The sequence below is a fragment of the Taudactylus pleione genome, unplaced genomic scaffold, assembly GCF_031769625.1.
Source record: "Taudactylus pleione unplaced genomic scaffold, aTauple2 ptg000400l, whole genome shotgun sequence".
NCBI lineage: Eukaryota > Metazoa > Chordata > Amphibia > Anura > Myobatrachidae > Taudactylus > Taudactylus pleione.
The window spans coordinates 2346609-2362150 of record NW_028284802.1 but is presented as its reverse complement, the minus strand read 5'-3'; the positions used below and the strand labels follow the sequence as shown (position 1 = coordinate 2362150).

The window sequence follows — 15542 nt, the reverse complement described above, 5'->3', positions numbered from 1 at the left end:
TTATTTCCACTCCGCCTCCAGCTCGGCTCCAGATCCCATGCGTGACAGCCAAAACGGATTAAATTTCCAAAATTGTTGGCCCCTCTGACCCTCCAAGTCCAGACTGATTGTTATTGGGGAGTGGTCAGAAATCCCCCTGGTCTCATATGTTATCTTGTGGATTCTAGGCAACAAATCTGGTGTAGCTAAAGCCAGATCAATCCTGGAAAATGTTGAATGTGTGTATGAGAAGCAGGAATATTGTCTCACAGAGGGATACCTTATCCTCCAGGCATCAACTAGGCCCATTCCTCCAACCATATTCGAGAAACCTGTTCCCCTCCCCTGTGTAACTGGAGCAGACATTCTATGTCTATCTAACAGAGGGTCTAATGTGTTATTAAAGTCCCCCAAGCATAGAGCAGGTGTTCCCGGGAATAAGGCCAAGAATTCGGCGACCTTTTTGAGAACATCATGGGAGTACGGCGGTGGGATATATACTGACAATAATAATACGGATATAGAATTAATTTTACATTTTAAAAACACGTATCTACCCCATGCATCACACTGCACCTTTTCCAAAAGGAACTGAACAGATTTCCGCACTAGAATAGACACACCTCGTGACGCTGAAGTATGTGAGGAGTGATATGTCCATCCTATCCATGGCTTCTTTAACGACAACAATCTCCCACCCGTCACATGAGTCTCCGTTAGACAAATTATATCTGAAGCTTATTTTTTTACTTGTCTGAACACCAGCGATCTCTTAACCTTATCGTTCAAGCCCCTCACGTTCCAAGTGAGAACATTAATATTGTGTGAAATTGACATTCAGACAGTTACAAAAATATTTAAACAACCAAAGAATCATATGAAGAATAAGTACATGACACCGCACAAAATAGAAAGAAACCACTACAATTGAAAAGAAAAAAAAAAATAAACAAACTATCCCATACAACTAGCATGGACCCAACCCCTATACCACCCCCCACCCTGTATACCACACCCAACCTAGGCATACCTTATACCTGAACACCTCTATCCACGCTATTAATCTAAACTAAACAATGCAATAAAATATATTACCTTGCTTGCATAAGATAAGTGGAGCAAAATATATAATAACCAAAGAACAAAACACCTGGAGGCCTCCGAACACGGAGTCTTCCCCCGGGAACAAAAACATATTTTTAGAAACTGCAATATATATTATCCGGTATCTAACCAGCAGAGAAAACATATATGGATCTGACCATATACGACACAATGCTACTGCACACAAATACTATACATAAATATGAATATGTCTAAGAATATATAATGTTAGCATCAGACCCTTAGTGATATACGATAATTTGTCTACATAATAACAATACCGTTAGAGCATAAATCATATACACTATAACAGAAACACATTATGTGGCAAACTTGTAACCACGTATAATTGGTGTAACACAAGATAAAAAAGCAGGATATCAATCATTAGCCAGCGCTTCCCTAGCTGGCCTGCGGCGGTCCAGCCACAACGCCGCTTCCCTCGGAGTCGTGAAGAATTTGGTCTCACCATCAACAATGACACGAAGCTTGGATGGGTATAACATGGCGTATGAAATATTAAGATCGCGTAGACGCCTTTTAATTGGGAGAAATTGGGCCCTATCTTTTTGTATTTCCATAGCGAAATCTGGGAAAACAGAAACACGAGTCCCGTTCCATTGTAATGGACCGCTAGTGCGGGCCAATCTGAGAACAGAGTCACGATCACGGAAATGTAAGAACTTCGCTATTAGAGTACGTGGTGGTGCCCCAGGGGGCAGGGGTCTAAATGGCACCCGATGAGCTCTCTCAATTGTGAAGTATGATGAGAAAGAGGTAGAACCGAACGTATCAGACAGCCATTTTTCCAGGAATTTTTCAGGATTGGTTCCCTCCTCCTTCTCTGGCAAACCCACGAAACGGACATTATTACGCCTTAGGCGTCCCTCCATGTCGGACATTGTCCTCTGTATGGAAATAAGTTGTGAATCCATAGAGTCAACACGGACACTTAGAGGTGTTATTTTATCTTCCAAAGTGGAAGTGCGAGTCTCCACCTCACCAACTCTCTCCCGCACACAATGTAGGTCATGGTGTATAATTGAGAGATCAGACTGCACTTTCCCAATCTTTTCTGACAACCTAGTCTCGCACGCTGTCACCGCCTCAAGAACACGTTGAAGCGCAGCGTCAGACGACTCAACTGAGGTTGCTGATTCTGCAGGGGATGTAGGAGGGGATTTGTCTCCCTGTGCAGCAGAAGTGGATTGGGCAGGGGGTACTCTGGAAATCTTTTCCAGTTTAGCTGCCGCAGCCGAATTCTTCCCCATCATAACAATATATATAGGAGGAGCTGACTGTATATTACTGTATGAGGCAGGGTACAGTAGTGTATAGAATAGATATTGGCAACACCACTACCTTCGTACCTGCGCTTTATATATGAGGCACAGAAAGAGCAGTATTAATAATAGCTGCTGCCAGGAGGTGAGGTGCAGAGGAAGCTGGGTCCACATATATATCAGCAGGCAGGACCACAGGCACAGTCCTGCAATATGAGAAGCAGAGCTGAGCGCACACACAGGATAGTGAGGGGAACTCTCACCGTCAGCCACACAGGAAGCCCGCAGGGTGTTTCACAGCTCTGCCGCTGGCCGCCAGGAATCACCTCCTCCCGCCTCAGAGGAGCTGCTGCCAGGACGCTGCCCCGTCAGACAAGATGGCGCCGGCGGTGCAAGTGATCAGGCCCCGTCTCTCAAGTACAGCCCGCCGCTGGGTAAGTCAACCCCCGCAGCCGCACCAGCTCCGCTCCCCGCGTTCACCACACCCTCCGCCAGCCGCGCACCGGATTCAGGTCCCGGGGGAGCGATCAGGATAAGCAGGCAGGATGTAAGGGTCCGGAGAGCACACCAGATCGTGTACTACAGCATGCTCTCCATGGCCACGCCCCCCCACAGTAATATCATATTAGTATAGCTGTTGAACATATGCATCCGAAGCACAATTTTTACATAAGTAAAAAAAAAAAAAAGAATTGTTTAGAGGGGTAAGGGAGAGGAGGGTGGATGAGAGGTAAAGGGCTTCATACATCTTTACACCGCTGTGTACAGTTTTATGTAGCCAGCCAGTCCATGACAAAGTATTATTAGTATTAAAAAGAAATCTATTGTAGTTGCCGAAGCATGTACCAAGTAGTTGATTCAAAAACTTTGCATATATTACTCAGAGACTCTGTGGCCTAATCATCATCGAAAGCCGTATGGCCTCCAATGATGAAGTTTAGAACTCGCTACGAGGGATACTTTAGTATCCAACTTGCAGCGGGGGAAATGTGACACCAGAGCAATGATGAATTCATCATTGCTCCGCTGAGGGGACAACTGCTCCGAGGGGACATCCGGCTCTGGCTCCACATGTGTACACAAGTGGAGTGGCCCAGCAGCATCCTTTGCCTGTCTCCAGGCATTCATGCAGTGTTCGGTTGCAGACAGATGCTGGCCCCCAGGACTGAAATAGTACCGGCCCGGGGGGAGGATGGCACCCTGCCCCCCGGCTCAGCCAGCCCCGGTGTGAGATCATGCAAACTCGCATGTTTCTCACAACCCCACAACTCGCAATGGCAAAACTCGTATCCAGATGTTTTGCCATTGTGAGGATACAACTCGGCCAATGAAATAGAGTTTTTAACTTGCACACTATTACTGACCTACAACTCAGAAAATAATAGACCTGCTTCAGGATAGCGAGTCTATGCCAATGTTTTGAAAGAATTTTCTTTATGTGAAAATCTTGGTTGCTGTATTTGGTTATAAATAATAAAATGGGTTTCTTGGGCTCTTGTCCCTTGTTCTGAGGAGTTTGTCTTGTGTGGTCTTATCGAGTTCTTTGATACAATTATCAAGCAAGTTTGTGGGATAACCACGATCATTAAATTGCCCCATAGTTATATTTGTACCAGACAGGAGTGTGACAGCTTGATATTTGCTAGTCTCTATTCTTATGGTGACAGCACATATTTCCAAGTCTAGAAATATAGTTTTTTTTCTCTTTGGTTGTTTGAGCTTAGAAGAGTTTTACAGATGTCTACATCTTTGCTCCATACGCCATGTAGCGCACCCTGCTAGTCGCGCTGTGCTGTGGCATATATAGTCACATCGTAACACACTGAAGCGCTGGAAAAGCCGAAGAGTGTAATACAACTTTCTATCCACCAGATGTTTTTCCTAAACTGTACTGTGCATGAGTAAACAAAAAAAGAGAAAACAATGTCTGTAGTACCACCCGTTGATTGGCTGACTGAACCTCAGTCCGTGCGACATTGTTCTACAATGATGTGCTGCACTCACACAGTGATAACATACCCCTAGAAATGAACACAGTTGGGTTTTACAGGCACTGTATAAAACCATCACTGAACTAGAAGTCTCAGCTCAGAAAGAGGTGTGTCTGGATTACAAACTGACTGTGCGTTTTATGCAGCACACTTGTGGCAATGTCGGCACTGCTGTGCAGCTAGGAGTTTCTACATCAAGTCGCTAATCGGTACACATGAGTAAGTGCCTTCACTGCGGCACTGTAGAAAGTGGTGTGTGGTGCTCACATTGTCATGGCATGTCTTAGAATTTAGTAGTGGGGTCTGAACAGTGGGGTATAAAACCTTCACACTAGTTTCTAAGTCATGCTATCACTGTGTGAGCGCCGCACACCACTTTCTTTTTCAGACAGGACGCTGGTTCGAACTCAACCCACGACCCCAGCACTGTGAGGCAACAGTGCTAACCACATGCTAATAGACTGGAATGTACAAGCTTCTGATGAAGGTGGCGGCGGAGGAGGGGGACAGTCGTAGAGAGGGTACTCTTCCCTTACAGCCATGCATGGGATCTATTCTGGACATTTAAGCCCTTGTAACGAAAAAAAAAAAAGCTGAACAATTTCACAAATGGAGAATATGCTTTTAATGTCAGCTGTAAGTATAGGTACTGCACGGACTGACAGACTGACGGGCACAGAGGAAGTCTTATCATAAACCAAACGTGAATGTAACAGTCATTAGATACACCAATTATGAATATATTATTACATCAATATTGTAATTTACAGATGATTAGGGGCTCATTCTGATTCAGATGAAATGCCGACGTTCACTTAATTTGTACCTTTTTGCAAGTACGCATGCGTCTAAGTCTCTAAAAAGTCACATAGCGCATGAGACCCACGGCCTGATTGAGCCGCATGGACTCTGGGATAAATTGGGCGTTCATGGGCGGTAACTGGAAGGTGGCTAAACACGCGCACAAAGATATTCAGACCCGGACGCTTTATTGCGCATATTGGTGGCCACACTCTGCCAGAGATTGTGCACCGAGCATGGGGCTGGGTCAGGTCCACGACTGTATACCAGGGGAAGGGCTGACAGCAGCATTAGCAGATGCGACTATGGCAACAGATGCTAAACGCGGTTGCTGTGGCATCCAAATCAGAATGAGCCCCATTTTCTGAGCTGACAGACCTTAAAGGGCCAGGTCCTTGCAGGATGACGTGTTTGTCTGTTACACGTCATTGGTTGTTTGTCCATAGAAATGTAAATATATAATGTCTTCCATCACTTGGGATCCTAGGAGTTTCCTGCGTGGAGATCTTTCCCAGTGACGAGATAAAAGTCTCTTCTTTTACCTGTACGGTCGTGAAAGATGTAAAGATTATGATTTGCAAATGGATACAATAATTAATAATATTTAAAGTTGTCTGCTGACAAAATTCACCTCTATTCTCTGTACAGCGGCTGCATGCCAGTTTCTATGAATTTACTTTAACTGCAATTCATTGGGGCTCTGAATATAGTACTTGATGGGCTCCAAGATAATCATAAGAACTATAAGCCCTACTCCCATGGTTACCTACCTGCCTGTCCTCTGCTCCGGATCTTCCAGCCTGTCTTCATTGGCCTGCTTCCCTAATAGAGGCTGAGGACTATACTTCTTCTTACCATACCTGGCCTTCTATCTATTGGGAGCATTCCAGTATGTTCTATGGCCACCCAACATCGGATCTGGTCCATCCTCCCACTCAGGGTGTGCATGTGCAGAATGGGTCCTGAGATCTCGCATATAGTCCCCTCAAGCCCCTGCCTGACTGACAGGCAGAAGTGTTGGGGGAAAGGGGGCAGTGTGGGGGGTGGGGATGGCCTTAATTCCTGGAAATGGGTGCATCGCCCCCTGTTTTCTGGGAGTACCGAGGCCAGGGTCTGTGGGCATGGATGCAGACTCTCTGGCCTCGCAAGCAGCTGGCCGATGCCGCTGAACATCGTGATGTTGTTACAAGGCTGTGACCTTGGTGGCAGCGCTGGGATCGCAGATACTGACAGGAGGCTTCTCTTCAGGCGCCTTTTGTAGCATTAGTATTTTAGCTGGATGGTATTGCACAGCTGATTCTGTGCTGTTGTGCAATACCGGCCATCTCTGAACCAGGTCCTGAGTCCACCCAGTGGTGATCCTCATCGTCTGCTTCTAGTCTAAAGATCAGAGGTCTTTCCAACCTGGCCAAACAAGAGTGCACTCGTTTACTGAGCTGCCAGCTAAAGATAGGCCCTGTTACCGTAGAGTAACAACGTTAAATCCCACCGAGCATTACCTCTCACCTGGCACTGACTCTCCATCTGCCTCAAAGACGTCAGTTTACGTCATTGTATCCTGGAATTGGGATATAACCTGCAAAGAGATTAAGAACATAATGAAAATATGAACATCACAGTATATTACATGCTGTTTTTAGGGCCTGGCTCAGAGCCGCACGCAATTCCAACACAATGCAATTGTTCATGTAGTTGAGTAATTATTTGCAGCCGTGCATGCACGAAAAGTTCTGAAAACCCCTATGGCGCATGCGTTACATAGAGTGTAAGCACAATGATGGTGTTGCGATCGGGACAGATGTAATCAGAGATGGGGTGGTAAGATGATGGGTGTTCCTGGCCGGTGACTGGGAGGTGGCCTGAATGAACCCCAAAAAAAAGCCTGTCTCATGGGTGTGTTATGAGAGTGTCACGGTCGTGTTAGTGAAACAGCTGTGTGCCCAGATGCAGAACCACAGAGGCCATGTTCAGTGAGAGAAAATGCACCCGATGGAGCACGTGGTGGTGGTGCACCGATGGTGGCGACAAGATTTGTCTGCGGTGTCACAGTGTGCAGAGACATTGAAAGTGGGCATCTCAGTGCTTGGGGGAGGCTAAAACTAGCATTTGCTTATTATCGCAGTCGCAAGAGCAAGCGCACCAGCGTATAACCCTGAGCCAGGCCCTCAGTAGGAGGAAGGGAAACTCTTTTTTCTTTGGCACTCTTTGACAATTTTTTTATTTTTACTATTTTATTTATTAAAATGTTTATTTTATTTGTCTCTTTAAAAGAGTTCTGTACATATCTCTTAAATATTTAGACATACATAAATAAATAGAACAATTATAGTGAATATACGTTTTGATGTATCCTACGAAAAGTTCGCAGTTTTCAGCATTATCAATAATTCAATGAAATATGGGTATGATTGTAATGTCTGAGTGTTAGTAAATAAATACTGTAGATTACCCCCAAAATTGTACTAATTCTAATCTGGCCATAGACACATTTTAATATTTGCATTGCTGTATATCTGTATATAAGATTTCAAATTGTTGTGTGTTTAGGAAGCCAACTGAGAACGGTCAAAAATTCAATAGTGAGTCAATGGATCAATTTACGGAAAAGAAGAATATTCAACCAGCCGCTAATGTGTGACTGTTGGCCTGATTGAGAGATGTATGCTAACCAGATGGTTAGTGCACATCTCCGATTGTTAGAGGACTGCGCTTGCGCAGGATGTGTACTGTGCATGTGCAGCCCTCCATCTACTAGTCCGCTCATAGACAGGGTGCAGCATTTGGGAGGTGGAGAAGGGGGCGTTCCTGGGAAGTGTTCCCAGAAATGGGGGCGTCGCTCCCATTTGACGGGAGGCACGTGACCAGGGACTGTGTCAGTGAACACAGATTTCCTGACCTGGCAAGCTGGCAGGAACCGGTCAGGCTGCGGTAAACTTCAGCTACCTCAGCCTGGCCAAGGGGCAACCATCGCAATCTATGGTCGCGATGGTGATCCCAAGCTACAACCTCAGTCGCAGCGCACATACGGCAAGGAGGTGTCTGTTATCTACATACATCTCCTGCTGCATTAGCATTTTAGATGAACGGAATTGCACAGCACATTTAGGTCCAGTAATGAACGTTGAAAAAATACCCAGACGCTACTGCTAATGAATCAGTCAATAGGCTTGTGTGCACCCACATATAGAAAACGTCCTTTAGGTCAATGTGTAGTAATAACTGCAAGCAGTCTGTCTGTTGTTAGGCTCCTCATAGCTGATAGGAATAACACAAACACCCAGAGAGCGCTGTGATTAGTCACCAGCCTAGAAGCAAATGTTAGTGCAATGTGGCAATGGAACCTCAGCTAATAAAACAGATAGAATCCAAAAGTCAATGTTCAGTATGGGAGGACCTTCACAGGACCTTTAGCCCACTTGGATCAAGCATGATGAAATCCTCTTAGAGTCAACGGCTCATTCCCATGGATATTAGTTCAGCCAACAAAGTGGCCGCCTCCACTGTGATCAGGCGGGGGGGTTCACTTTCCGCTGAGGACAGACTTGCACATCTCCCACATAAATAGATGGAAAATAAACTATATCTTCCCTATATCCAAGTTATATTTTCTTACTTTTCTTGGCATTCTTCCAGCATACGACCCCTATGATGAGAAGGACGAGTCCTACACCGAAGGCCGCTGTGGAGACACCGATCTTAATTATCTGACTGGAGGTCAAACCAGCTTCTGTAGGAAGGAACAAGAGAGGATGGGTGAGATTATTGGTTATTATAGGCCCCTCATGTGGTGACTCGATAAAGTTGGAGAGACACAGGAACAGGCAGATGGAGCTTTTTTTGTTACAAACAAATGGCGGATTAGGTACCATTAGCTGCACAACTATCACAGAGAGGATTGTGGGAATAACACATGGTGTCCAGAGCATGGCTGTCATTTAGCCTAAAAAAGAAAAGAAAAAAACACAACACTGCATCTGTCAGTAAAAGTCAGAAGACACTTAAAGCAATAGATACAGCATTGTGGTCAACATCAAACGTTATTAGGTCACATAGAGATACCACAGAGTTCTAAAGAGATGTAAAAGGCTGTTAAAGTTGTTCCACCAGTTCATTGAAATTCTCTGTACAAAGGTGCACAGTGACCCCACTACCATTTTATTACTCTCTCCCTCCGATGTCTCTCTGTAACTGTCTGGTCCAGATTCCACTGCCCTAATAGTCATGCCATTACAGAAATCTAGTGTCTCACAGACACATACTGGGGGCAATCCAATTATCAGCTGTGAACATCTCATGGAGTGGAGCTTGAGTGGTGTAGGGTGTCCTGCAGGTAGTGGGTGCAGGATCACCAAACACGTTGGAAGGCAGGTAATCGCAGGTCTCTCAGGAGCCCACTGTGGAATTCTAACACAGTAGACAAGATGGCATCGTGCTTATGCAGTACTAGCCTCGACATCCATTTTGATAAAGGAAGCAAAGCCTCCCTGAAGGAGCAACATGGTGTCTGCACTGTAACGCTCTTCAAAAATGTAAAGATGGAAACTACAATTAACGCACTTTTGCACAAGCGTAGTCTTCCTAAAATCGGTATACATGGCGATGGGGGAAATAAAGGCAAAGGCTTTGATACTGGTACAACCCAATCCCCTCACTCACGCCAACTCTTCACCATTGGCTCGTCCAGGCTAACATGCTCTACCACACATGTGTAGTTGTCACCGGGATGGGAGTCTCTCAAGTCTAGCTTGGCCATGATCTGGTAGGTCCAGTCTCTGACCCGCACCCCTGCTGTATAGTTCTTGAGCGCGGCTTCATCATTTTTGATCCAAGTTACAATGATATCTTGGGGGTAAAAGCCCCACACATAGCATATCAGTACCGGCAGGCTTTCCACATTCACTTTTACCGGGGAGAAGACTTCCATGGTCGGTTTGACTACAGGGGGAGAAAAAATGAGATATTAGCGAAAGGCAGAAAGTGTGGGGCTAGAGACTTGAGAGTGAGTAATCATTTATTTTCAGAACAATTTGTGGCAATGTATTACGTTACATAATAATGTAAATTACATTATTTCTCCCCTTACAGCACTCTCTCAGAGCAAATAAAATGTAATTAATGAATATATTTTAAGTTTGATGCAATATTAAGGTCTAGGTTTTTTCCCCTGTCTTCTACAACTACAGGCCTGGAACTTATCTGGCATTTGGAATCCAGCATGGGGCAGAATTTCCTTTCTATACTGTACATACTTTATTTGATTCATATGTTGTTTTGGTGTATTTAGGGCTGTTAGAACATATTGATAAACAACCTTAACTCAAAGCATGAGAAAGTCCTATGTGTCTTTGATATGATAGCCACTTAAATACAAAACAAAACCCCAAACACCAAGAGATTTTGCTAGGAAGCAAAACACACTTAAAATAAAGTGTCCATTATTGTGATGACCATTTTGTCAAGTAAACCCAAACAGCAAGTAAACTTTTATTGAGAGTCCTGATCCCTAGTAGGCACAATGAGAGGAGGTTGGGGACCTACATGCTGGTGTTGGACATGCTTCACTGACATTTCAGGGCCTTCCTAAATATTCTGCAAGTGATTTTCCCCCTATGTCTACCCTGTAATTGGCTGCATTCCTTCTCCAAGCCACAAATGTTGTCTGACCCTATATTGCCTTGTGTATGTGGACCACTTAACATGTCCCTTTTATTTGTCAGTCTATGACAGCATCAAGATGGGTGTGTGGCCGTATGACCGGGTACCTAATCATCCAATCATCTGGATTGACCACCAAATAAAATTGTTCATTTTTATTCCATCCACGTGTGTAGTCAAATCACCCAAAAGCGCCCATGAGGTGAGTCCAGAAAATATGCTTTCTATGTGGGCACCATGTACACTGTCCCCTCTCACTCACCTCTCCTTTCCCCTGTGCTGTCCAAGAATGTCCTCACCTCCTCCCTGCCCCTATGTGGGCACCATGTACACTGTCCCCTCTCACTCACCTCTCCTTTCCAGTGTGCTGTCCCAGAATTTCCTCACCTCCTCCCTGCCCCTATGTGGGCACCATGTACACTGTCCTCTATCACTCACCTCTCCTTTCTACTGTGCTGTCCCAGAATGTCGTCCCTTCCTCCCTGCCCCTATGTGGGCATCATGTACAATGTCCCCTCTCACTCACCTCTCCTTTCCACTGTGCTGTCCCAGAATGTCCTCACCTCCTCCCTGCCCCTATATGGGCACCATGTACACTGTCCCCTATCATTCACCTCTCCTTTCCACTGTGCTGTCCCAGAATGTCCTCACCTGCACCCTGCCCCTATGTGGGCACCATGTACACTGTGCCCTCTCACTCACCTCTCCTTTCCACTGTGCTGTCCCAGAATGTATTCACCTCCTGCCTGCCCCTATGTGGGCACCATGTACACTGTCCCCTCTCACTCACCTCTCCTTTCCACTGTGCTGTCCCAGAATGTGCTCACCTCCTCCCTGCCCCTATATGGGCACCATGTACACTGTCCCCTATCACTCACCTCTCCTTTCCACTGTGCTGTCCCAGAATGTCCTCACCTGCTCCCTGCCCCTATGTGGGCACCATGTACACTGTGCCCTCTCACTCACCTCTCCTTTCCACTGTGCTGTCCCAGAATGTACTCACCTCCTCCCTGCCCCTATGTGGGCACCATGTACACTGTCCACTATCACTCACCTCTCCTTTCCACTGTGCTGTCCCAGAATGTCGTCCCTTCCTCCCTGCCCCTATGTGGGCACCATGTACACTGTCCCCTCTCACTCACGTCTCCTTTCCACTGTGCTATCCCAGAATGTCCTCACCTCCTCTCTGCCCCTACGTGGGCATCATGTACACTGTCCCCTATCACTCACCTCTCCTTTCCACTGTGCTGTCCCAGAATGCCCTCACCTCCTCCCTGCCCCTATGTGGGCACCATGTACACTGTCCCATATCACTCACCTCTCCTTTCTACTGTCCTGTCCCTGAATGTCCTCACCTCCTGCCTGCCCCTATGTGGGCACCATGTACACTGTCCCCTATCACTCACCTCTCCTTTCCACTGTGCTGTCCCAGAATGTCCTCCCCTCCTCCCTGCCCCTATGTGGGCACCATGTACACTGTCCCCTCTCATTCACCTCTCCTTTCCACTGTGCTGGCCCAGAATGTCCTCACCTCCTCCCTGCCCCTACGTGGGCACCATGTACACTGTCCTCTATCACTCACCTGTCCTTTCCACTGTGCTGTCCCAGAATGTCCTCCCCTCCTCCCTGTCCCTATGTGGGCACCATGTACACTGCCCTCTCACTCACCTCTCCTTTCCACTGTGCTGTCCCAGAATGTCCTCACATCCTCCCTGCCCCTATGTGGGCACCATGTACACTGTCCCCTATCACTCACCTCTCCTTTCCACTGTGCTGTCGCAGAATGTCCTCACCTCCTCCCTGCCCCTGTGTGGGCACCATGTACACTGTCCCCTATCACTCACCTCTCCTTTCCACTGTGCTGTCCCAGAATATCCTCACCTCCTCCCTGCCCCTATGTGGGCACCATGTACACTGTCCCCTATCACTCACCTCTCCTTTCCACTGTGCTGTCCCAGAATGTCCTCACCTCCTCTTTGCATCTTTTTTGTTCATTCTTCACATATTCTTTCATAGGTGTATAGACATTGAGCAGGTTGCAGAGTATCACGGATGTGCTGTTTAGAACGTTGAGGCAGTTATCACACGGAAGAAATTCATTATAATCGTCATCATATTCCGCCAGTAGTTGGCGATTGAATGTAATAAAATACTGGAATGTAATGTTCCCTTGCTTATTATCCCCATAGGTGCACATGGAGGTTTCCTGCATCACATAGCCTGCAGAAAGAAGTGACAGTTACTCATCTGAAAGATCATGTAACCTTATAGGACTATTGCTCAAAGAGCACAGGGGAATTCCACACTCCATGAAATGCTCTATGAGACATCACTGGGTGATATTGTTACTTTGGCCTCTAGGTGGCCCTGTTCTACTTTATCGATTAACAATATTTAGCCATTAATTAATGGTTTTTTCGTGTTGATATTCTGCAGAACACAGAATAATGTGTTAAATAATGTGGGACGGGTATATGGGGTGTAGTATTGATGGGACAGGTATATTGGGGTGTAGCGTTATTGGGACAGGTATATGGAGGTACATTGTTATTGGGACAGGTATATGGGGATGTAGTGTTGATGGGACAGGTATATGGGAGTGTAGTGTTGATGGGACAGGTATATGGGGTGTAGTATTGATGGGACAGGTAAATGGGGGTGTAGTGTTATTGGGACAGGTATATGGAGGTACATTGTTATTGGGACAGGTATATGGGGGTGTAGTGTTGATGGGACAGGTACATGAGGGTGTAGTGTTGGTGGGACAGGTATATGGGGGTGTAGTGTTGATGGGACACATGTACAATGGTGTAGTGTTGATGGGACAGGAATATGGAGGTGTAGTATTATTGGGACAGGTATATGGGGGTGTAGTGTTGATGGTACAGGTACACGAGGGTGTAGTGTTGATGGGACAGGTATATGGGGTGTAGTATTATTGGGACAGGTATATGGGGGTGTAGTGTTGATGGGACAGATATACGGGGGTGTAGTGTTGATGGGACAGGTATATGGGATGTAGTATTGATGGGACAGGTATATGGGGGTGTAGTGTTATTGGGACAGGTATATGGGGGTATATTGTTATTGGGACAGGTATATGGGGGTGTAGTGTTGAAGGGACACTTGTACAATGGTGTAGTGTTGATGGGACAGGTATATGGGGTGTAGTATTATTGGGACAGGTATATGGGGGTGTAGTGTTGATGGGACAGATATACGGGGGTGTAGTGTTGATGGGCCAGGTATATGGGGTGTAGTATTGATGGGACAGGTATATGGGGGTGTAGTGTTATTGGGACAGGTATATGGGGGTACATTATTGGGACAGGTATATGGGGGTGTAGTGTTGATGGGACAGGTATATGGGGTTGTAGTGTTGGTGGGACAGGTATATGGGGGTGTAGTGTTGATGGGACAGGTATATGGGGGTGTAGTGTTATTGGGACAGGTATATGGGGGTATATTGTTATTGGGACAGGTATATGGGGGTGTAGTGTTGAAGGGACACTTGTACAATGGTGTAGTGTTGATGGGACAGGTATATGGGGTGTAGTATTATTGGGACAGGTATATGGGGGTGTAGTGTTGATGGGACAGATATACGGGGGTGTAGTGTTGATGGGACAGGTATATGGGGTGTAGTATTGATGGGACAGGTATATGGGGGTGTAGTGTTATTGGGACAGGTATATGGGGGTACATTGTTATTGGGACAGGTATATGGGGGTGTAGTGTTGATGGGACAGGTATATGGTGGTGTAATATTGATGGGACAGGTATATTGAGGTACAATGTTATTGGGACAGGTATATGGGGGTGTAGTGTCGATGGGACAGGTATATGGGGGTGTAGTATTATTGGGACAGGTATCTGGGGGTGTAGTGTTGATGGGACAGGTATATGGGGGTGTAGTATTATTGGGGCAGGTATATGGGTGTGTAGTGTTGATGGGACACATGTACAATGGTGTAGTGTTGATGGGACAGGAATATGGAGGTGTAGTATTATTGGGACAGGTATATGGGGGTGTAGTGTTGATGGTACAGGTACACGAGGGTGTAGTGTTGATTGGACAGGTATATGGGGGTGTAGTATTATTGGGACAGGTATATGGAGGTGTAGTGTTGATGGGACACGTATACGGGTGTGTAGTGTTGATTGGACACGTATACGGGTGTGTAGTGTTGATTGGACAGGTATATGGGGGTGTAGTGTTGATGGGACAGGTATATGGGGTGTAGTATTGATGGGACAGGTAAATGGGGGTGTAGTGTTATTGGGACAGGTATATGGAGGTACATTGTTAATGGGACAGGTATATGGGGTGTAGTGTTGATGGGACAGGTATATGGGGGTGTAGTGTTGATGGGACAGGTATATGGGGGTGTAGTGTTGATGGGACAGGTATATGGGGGTGTAGTGTTGATGGGACAGGTATATGGGGGTGTAGTGTTATTGGGACAGGTATATGGGGGTCTAGTGTTATTGGGACAGGTATATGGGGGTGTCGTGTTGATGGGACAGGTATATGGTGGTGTAATATTGATGGGACAGGTATATGGAGGTACAGTGTTATTGGGACAGGTATATGGGGGTGTAGTGTTGATGGGACAGATATGAGGGTGTAGTATTATTGGGACAGGTATCTGGGGGTGTAGTGTTGATGGGACAGGTATATGGAGGTGTAGTAATATTGGGACAGGTATATGGGAGTGTAGTGTTGATG

General features: G+C 46.1%; 1 protein-coding gene across 1 annotated transcript in view; it reads right to left on the bottom strand.

Moving 5' to 3' along the window:
- Nucleotides 1-5005: 5005 nt before the first annotated feature.
- Nucleotides 5006-15542, bottom strand: part of LOC148506510 (HLA class II histocompatibility antigen, DM beta chain-like) — a 45158-nt gene continuing 34621 nt past the window's right edge. Inside the window, exons 2-6 of the mRNA XM_088446527.1 lie at nucleotides 12746-13033; nucleotides 9815-10093; nucleotides 8772-8885; nucleotides 6665-6734; nucleotides 5006-5700 (exon numbers count right to left, since the gene is read on the bottom strand). Of these exons, the coding sequence (XP_088302653.1) occupies nucleotides 6697-6734; nucleotides 8772-8885; nucleotides 9815-10093; nucleotides 12746-13033 (719 nt within the window). The 3' untranslated portion in view covers nucleotides 5006-5700; nucleotides 6665-6696. The remainder of the gene's footprint in view (nucleotides 5701-6664; nucleotides 6735-8771; nucleotides 8886-9814; nucleotides 10094-12745; nucleotides 13034-15542) is intronic.